Source organism: Vollenhovia emeryi, unplaced genomic scaffold (assembly GCF_000949405.1).
Source record: "Vollenhovia emeryi isolate VEMERY1.0 unplaced genomic scaffold, V.emery_V1.0 DF939207.1, whole genome shotgun sequence".
NCBI lineage: Eukaryota > Metazoa > Arthropoda > Insecta > Hymenoptera > Formicidae > Vollenhovia > Vollenhovia emeryi.
The window spans coordinates 303492-310880 of record NW_011967159.1 but is presented as its reverse complement, the minus strand read 5'-3'; the positions used below and the strand labels follow the sequence as shown (position 1 = coordinate 310880).

General features: G+C 46.4%; 3 protein-coding genes across 4 annotated transcripts in view; 1 reads left to right on the top strand and 2 right to left on the bottom strand.

Annotated features, from left to right (window-relative positions):
• Positions 1–89: 89 nt before the first annotated feature.
• On the bottom strand, positions 90–2673 carry LOC105561412 (syntaxin-18). Of its 2 annotated transcripts, none has more exons than XM_012011370.1 (2): positions 1553–2673; positions 90–1476 (listed from the first exon to the last, which is right to left on the bottom strand). In XM_012011370.1, the coding sequence occupies exon 2, from the start codon at positions 1383–1385 to the stop codon at positions 414–416; it is 972 nt and encodes a 323-aa protein (XP_011866760.1). In that variant the 5' UTR covers positions 1386–1476; positions 1553–2673; the 3' UTR covers positions 90–413. The 2 variants fall into 2 exon arrangements, with proteins under 2 accessions (XP_011866760.1, XP_011866759.1); XM_012011369.1 differs by having other exon boundaries at positions 1557–2673.
• A 111-nt stretch (positions 2674–2784) lies between these two features.
• On the bottom strand, positions 2785–5306 carry LOC105561411. Its single transcript, XM_012011368.1, has 5 exons — positions 5135–5306; positions 4716–4800; positions 3714–4620; positions 3130–3390; positions 2785–3049 (listed from the first exon to the last, which is right to left on the bottom strand). Exons 3-5 carry the CDS (start codon positions 4048–4050, stop codon positions 2871–2873), a joined length of 777 nt encoding a protein of 258 aa, XP_011866758.1. The 5' UTR covers positions 4051–4620; positions 4716–4800; positions 5135–5306; the 3' UTR covers positions 2785–2870.
• Positions 5307–6236: 930 nt separating this feature from the next.
• LOC105561470 (cell division control protein 6 homolog) overlaps positions 6237–7389 on the top strand; it is a 5426-nt gene continuing 4273 nt past the window's right edge. Inside the window, exons 1-4 of the mRNA XM_012011475.1 lie at positions 6237–6581; positions 6801–7102; positions 7170–7229; positions 7313–7387. Of these exons, the coding sequence (XP_011866865.1) occupies positions 6826–7102; positions 7170–7229; positions 7313–7387 (412 nt within the window). The 5' untranslated portion in view covers positions 6237–6581; positions 6801–6825. The remainder of the gene's footprint in view (positions 6582–6800; positions 7103–7169; positions 7230–7312; positions 7388–7389) is intronic.

The following is a 7389-nucleotide window of genomic DNA, read 5'->3' as shown; positions in this document are numbered from 1 at the left end:
AAAATGACAAAGAGCTCAAATAACAAAATAGCTTGCATCTCTGAAGATATTAGTCTTAGGACCCATGTTAATTAGACCTTTTCTTCTTGTTTTGACCAATACTACCTCTTATCAAAATATGTAACCCTTTTTTTTCAACACCCTGTATAGTAAGTTATAGCTATTATGTACAATAATGTCCGGGGATAAAATATAACGACATATTTTGACAGATTTCCCTCTGTTCCTTTGTTTTCGACCCTTTGACATTTCTTCTTTCGTTCTTACGAAAGTAACAATTATTGCAAATTGGTACAATCTATAAAATTCAATAATTTAATAATTAGAAGTACGTTTCCACAGATTGTATAAAAAAATCCCTTGTAAATATATCCGTCATCTCCTTTCGCTGTTGCAATACAACTGGAGATCTCTTACGAGTCGTACCAATCGAGGAACAACAGAGAGAAGGACATCACCAGGAGGAAGAAGAGCATCCACACCCTGTGACCGGCGTTCCGCTGAATCGCTTGTCGAACCTGCTCGTTCCCCTCTTTCACATTCTCCGTCGTTCCGACCACCGTTGTCGTCACACTGTCCAGATTCTTGTCTTGGTCCAAAACCTTCTCCGTGAAGATCTGCTGAATCTCGGCGATGTGCACCACCTTGCTCTCGATCTGCTTCACCTCCTCCGTCGTGGCGTTGAGCTCGTTGTAGAACTGCTCGTTCTCCGACTCGAACATCTGGATGTCCTCGGCCGACAACTCTTCCTCGTACGTCAACGGGCTGACGTCGCCGTTGATCTCCTGAATCTTCATCGGACTCGACTCGTTGGAGCCGTTCCTGGCTTCGTCGTCCGCGACCTTCTCCGCCGTGTTCGACGCCGACGTCTGGCCGACGGCCGGTCCGGGATCCACCTGCAGCCTGGCGATCCTTCGCATCTCCATAGCCCGCTTCACGCGCATCGCCTTCTGCTCCGAGTATATCTTACAGACGTTCTTCAGGTAGTCCTCTATCAGCAACAGCATGATCTCGCGATGCTCGAGGTTCTGTTGGGTGATCTCCGTGGACGCCGCGACCTCCCGCTTGAGATCCTTCACCAGCTGCGAGCAGCTGCTCATTATCTGCTGCGCACCCAGGTCGATCTCGTCGCGCTGCGCGTCCGTCATGTGCGGCGCGGCGGACAGGTAGTTGGAGAAGTTTAGGTAGGCCCTGCGGTTCTCCAGCAGGAGCTCGCGCAGCTTGGTGATCTGCACGACCACCGTGTGCGCCTTGACGCAAAAGGTGCTCTTGCTCCTGGCCCTACGCGGCTGGCACTCCGTCACCGTCACGTGCGCCGCGGCCAGCTCCTTGTTGCGCAGCTTCACCACCTTCACGCTCGCCTTGAACAACGCGCTCACGTCCATTCCCGCGACTCCCTGGTGCCCCGGATCCACCGGAGGCGGCTCGTCGGGGGCTCCTGCCCAAGTCTCGCCGGCGCCAACAGCAGCGATGCTTCTGCAAACACCCGGACGTAGATTGTCGAGGTGTCGACGGTCCAAGACGTTAAAACCTCATTTTCCTCCTAGCTTACCTACCTTCCCTGCCTGCGCCTCATTTATTATGTTCGCGTATGCGCTGATTATATCGAGTATCGCCACAGCCGTGATATCAATTCAATTCTACGGCGACGTGCGTTTCCTCGCCGAGTAAATCAATGAAATAACAAACGGATATAATCGTCAGTTTTGTAAACACCTGTCACGCATCGAGCCGCTAAGAGCGAATCAAAAGGAGGTTATGTACCCCCTGGTGACAATTTTCCTCGGAATCTTCCAGAAATACGGAGAAAGTCCATTTCTGCTCTTAGAATACTTCATACGTCTGTATATTCCGAAATATTCTATTTCCAACATTTCTCATTATAATTTCTGAAAAAATATCTGCAATTTTTTCAAATTGTACAATGAGAAATCTTAGAAATGTCAGAATATTTTACAATTTATACATATGAGAAATTCTAGAAGAGATATAAACTTCTCGGCACTTCTCAACAGTGTACCAATATTTGTATCACAAAATCTGGAAAATTCTGAGATTTACGTAGAAATTATTTAAAAAATTATGACATTTTTCGACCAGCACTGCCCTGGACCACCCTGGTTAAAATTTTTCACAATTTTTCAGATTTTTCTTACGCAAATTGTAACACTTTATATCTTTTCTAGAATTTTTCATATGTATATGAATTCTGAAATTTTAAGAAATACGTTTTCCCTCTATTTCTTAGGAAAATTATATTCTTAGTACTATAATTTGCCATTTAAAAAATATTCCCTCTGTAAAAACTTGATCACACAATTATTATCCAGGGGACAACGCTTTTTTTTATGATGATCTTGATGTTAGAGCTCGATAACGTTACGACACGCACAGCTATAATCATAAGTGATACAATCGAGTAACATTAATAATACCTTTCTATCATTTTTTTCAGTTCAAATCGGACCTCAATAATGTTCGGATGTGCGCTAACTTTTACCTTTCGACTCTATTTCATTGACAACGATGACTCGCTAGTCTGTTTTTCTGCTCTCTTATTTGTATCGTTGAAAAGGACCTGAAGCAAGGTCGAAACGTAACGAATTCAATAAACTAACGAGAATAATCTTCAGGATCGCTAGCAATAATTAACATCAAATTTGGTTGACCGTATCCTGGCAATATAATCACAAAATGCTATAAAAGCTCCGTGTCGAGTCCTAAACATAAAAATTGCCAGATACGGTCAGCCAAATTTGACGAATTTAATAAAATTTGCCAGTTGGGTCGACAACAAGCTCGCCGCTTTAACATTTTATTAAGCTTAACTAGTTTTCTAATTTGTTACATTAAAATAAATGGTGCGCAAATCATTGGGCGTCATCGGCCGGCTGGAGATCGGCCAAGAAGGCGTTATACTGGTCCATGATGTTCAGCTCCTCAGATTCGCCGATCGTCTTGTCGTCGTATTGCGAGCCGACCGTCCACAGGGTCTCCAAGTCGTATTGCTCCCTGGCAGAACGCGAGAAGATGTGCAGAGCAATGTTACCTGCAACATAAACCACGCGCGGTTATAAACGCGATACAATTTTCTGATCCGATCATTTCTCACGCGGAAAACGCGCTTACCCAAGTCCAGGGCCAACCAGTCCGTCGAGTCCGCCCCCTCGATTTTGGGTATCGATTCGTTCCGATGCCTCTTCAGCTTGTAAGCCTTGCGTACAAAGGTGGCCAGGGCGTTCATGTGCTTCTTCGAATTTCCCGTCGCGACGACGATGTAGTCCACGTAGGTGTACTCCTTGGGAACCGAAGCGACAAAGATGTCCTTGGCCTTGTCTCTCTCCAGCAGCTGAACAAGCTCCTCGATGTCGAATACTCCGGTAACACCATCTAACGTACGCGCAAGCCAATCGTTACTGTAGTAGTCGTTTAATTGGCAATTTTACATATTTAGTAAACAGAACTACATGTGATATAAAATAGGATATGAATGACCAACTAGATAGAGAGAGAAAGAACTAGAGCAGAGGAAAAGGAGCTGCAAGAGCAAGGATAGGAAGGAAGCAAATGAAGATAAGAGAATTAGAGTGTGTAGCATTATCTCTTCACAATTGACTTCTTGGAAAGAGACAAAGCCGCTCACTTTTAGCACCTTCGCTATATCGTAAGACACAGAATTGACCCCCTGGTCCGGCACTCGGACTTGTACTCACGGCTCATCTTAATGTCAGCGTAAGGGTCGCGAGTCTCCTCTTGCTTGTTCAGGTCCTCGAGGAGGATCTTCTGCCGCTCCTCGCTCACGTCGAGGATAATGTCCGCGTCCGCGTCGTGAAATATCTTGTACTTCGTGTCCATGCTCGCCACCAGGTTAGGGCCGGCGCCCTTGCCCGCGTCGGCGTTTCCATCGTCGCGGCCGCTCCCCGCGTCGCTCGAGAACCTCCTCGTCAGCCGCAGCCGCGAGTACGTCAGCGACCGCGCCGCGTGACCGCCGGGAGTCTCGCGCGACGGATGCCGCGCGCGGAGCAGGTTCCTCAGGACGCACCAACGCATGCCGAGGCTGAGAAGCTAGGTTAAGTTACGACGCTACCGAGATACACAATTACGTAAAACGTGTAATCAATTACTGTTCATTTATGTCACTCTATAGACAAATACCAAATGTCCTTAATTGTACAATAAATTTTAATTTTGTCCTATACCGTTTGCGCTTGAAAATGTTTTACGCGTATTTGCGCGTCGTTACCGATGCCTTGCCGTACGAACTTGGGCATAGGTGTTGATCTGTGCCTAAATTCACGTAGGAAGGCACCAGGGATTCCCAGTGTACTTGTTCATCTGCTATTCAACGTTTATATACACAAGTAACATACAATAGGTGCAGTTTCACCAAGAATTTCTATATTTGTTTCAAAGCTGGAGCCATAGGAATTGGAGAAGTGGGTAACAAGACAAGAGACCGTACTTTATCTTCGAAGTCGATGTATTTAACCAGATTTGCATGTACAAAATGCTCTCGGTGAGAAAAACATGTCCGTTGAAGATTCGTCTCCCCAGGATTCTTAATCGGCTAGGAGAGTTTGTCGAACGGTGAAACGTCGCTGGTCTGTTCTCTCCCCACAGCTAAAATGTTTCGTAGCGAATAAGAATAAAGATAAGGGCAATGGAAGTAGTTAACGGCGTAGCTACCGGAGACTCTTAATAAAATTTACACCTACAGAGACTGTGGAAAGAAGCCTATTTGGACCTCGCGCGCATCTTCCTCCTCTTGCGCTTTAGCCTGCGCATCCTCTTCTTACGCCACTGTAAATTAAACACGTCATTGAGTACTTGTAGCCTAGGCACGTTACGCGATAGTAACGCGTTGCTTTCCTCGAGACGCGAGTTGAGGTTAAGTTCGAAAAACAAACCGTGAATAAAGAGAACCGCTAAAAAAAATTACGACATGCTTGAATTATTAAGTTCACGATTGCAATGCTAAAGCTTCTCTTGCAACATTAGCGTCACATCGATGAAATTGTTCGTCATACGCGAGCAAAGTCTATCGCGTCACGATACTCTTGCATTTCACGTGGCGAAATAATTTTCTACACTCGAGGAACGCAGCAATTATTGACAGCAGTCTGTGGTAATTTACCTTAGCTCTCATCTCGCAGTTTAGACAATTCTGGATCGCCCCAGAATCGTCGGATTACTACGGATTTTAAACCGACCTTCTCCAAAAGACTGTCGAGGTGAAGTGGAAGATACCCGAAGAGGCGAACGTGGAGCACTTAGCGCGGCGACACCAGCGCCACCAGCGCCACCAGCATGCGCAGTGAATATTTGGGTCTATTTGCATGTGACTACGTTTCCACCGAGGGTCAGGGGCTCGATTCTTGAATTTATTCGAAAGAGAAACGTATGCGAAAATTGTACCCTCACAGAAAAGTTGAAAGTCGATTGGTTAAAAATCATGCGAATAGCCAATCGACTTGAAAGCGTACAGTTTTCCTATAATGCACGCCCATTGAATATCGCGCGTCGCCCATCGCTCATCGCGTTCAGTCTGGGGCCCGATTCTCGAAATTATTCGAAGAAGAAACGTATACGAACATTCTGCTCTGACAGAAAAGTTGAAAGTCGATTGGTTAAAGCCATGCGAATAGCCAATCAACTTGCAAGTTTTCTGTAAGAGCAGAATTTTCGTATACGTTTCTCCTTCGAATAAATTCAAGAATCGAGCCCCTGAGCTGCTTTCGCGAGAAGATCAAAATAATCCGGATTAAAATGACCCTGTGCTATGATTGGTCAAATCTGGAATTTCATTGAATAAAATTTCAATGTGATGCTACGAAATTTCAGATTTGACCAATCATAGCACAGGGTCATTTTAATCCGGATCATTTTGATCTTCTCGCGAAAGCAGCCCTGAATGAGCCATTACATTTGTCGTATAACAAATTTTTCAAGCGTGGTGATTGGCTGCTGAAAGAATATTTCCACATCCTCGTGAATTTTACTATCCCGCAGCCAATCAACACGCTTAAAAAATTTGTCGCACGACAAATGTAACATATTAGCCTTTCTCTCGTCGATTTCTGTCGAGATCCATAATGATTTTTACTAATAATCATCGTATATCGTTAGAACAAACCCGCTTCCGCGTTTCGCCGATTCAGAAACGCTCCGTTTCGGGGCGGCGCGTTCCGAGTTCCGCGTTCCGCGTCTGCCTTCCCGCCCGTTTAAAGCCCGTCCCGCCAAAAGTGCAGTCGCAGCTGGAGCGCGCGCGAGGATGTCTATTGTGTTTGCTGCGCGGCAAATGACGTGTCTCGTCACGAATCCAACGGACGGCTGTTAACGCGTTAAATCGCTGACGTGAACGAATTCTCCGGCGTTTCGCTGACGAACGCTTCGGGGGTTTTTCGACAACTTTCACGCGCGGCGGCGACTCGCGCGACCAAGACCAAGTCGCTCCTCGGCATCGCTCGGGACGAAGGACTTTCAGAGTCCGTGCAAATCTTGCCGAATTCACAGTTTCTCCTTCGGACAAGGGTTCGTCGACCCCGGGTCACGTCAGCTTCCGCGTTCGGCGTTAACTTTGAGTAAGGTCCGGTCTATAAGAAGTTGTTAGTCGTGAATCAGAAGTTGGAACTGTATGTTAATCCTTTTTCTTTCGCCCAGACAGAAAAGGGACTGACGACTAACAACTCATTGTAGGCCGTTAATCAGAACTATATGTCAATTCTTTTTCCTTCTGAGTAAAAGACAAAGGATTAACGTACAGTTCTGACTTCTGACTAACGTCTAACAATTCGTTGCAGACCTAAGAAATCATCGGCGGGAACGATGTCGGGCACACAAACCACCATTCCTTTCCCCGTGCGGAAGAAGTGCAGCTTTTACGGCCGTAAGGAGGAAGCAAAGGAGGATTTCACCAACGCGACAGTGAAGGACACGCCGTCGAGGTACGTGCCGGCCGTCAAGAAGATCGTCACTTTGACCAGCAGCGAGTCCGAGTCCGATTCCGATATTGAGAACACGACGGAGAAGCTGAAGCCAGTGAGGGACAGGAGGACCGAGAACGCGGGTTGCACGCCACGGCGACGAAAGTGCGAGCTGAATGGTGAGTTTCCATAAGGTATGCTACGTTACTTTATTCAAGAGCGATAGTAAAAACGTTTGCCTTGAAGACAGGAGGACCGAGAATGCGGGCAACACGCCGAGGCGACGAAAGTGCAACGAACCGGATGGTAAGTCTGCCATTTTCTCTCACAGTAAGTTTCAATTTTACATACACTTGTCGAGAGACTCGAGAAATTATTTTTCATTTCAGAACACACTCCTAGTCCATCCAAACAGAGAAGGGACAAGCCGCATCTGCAGTCTCCCTTGACACCGTCCACTCTCCTT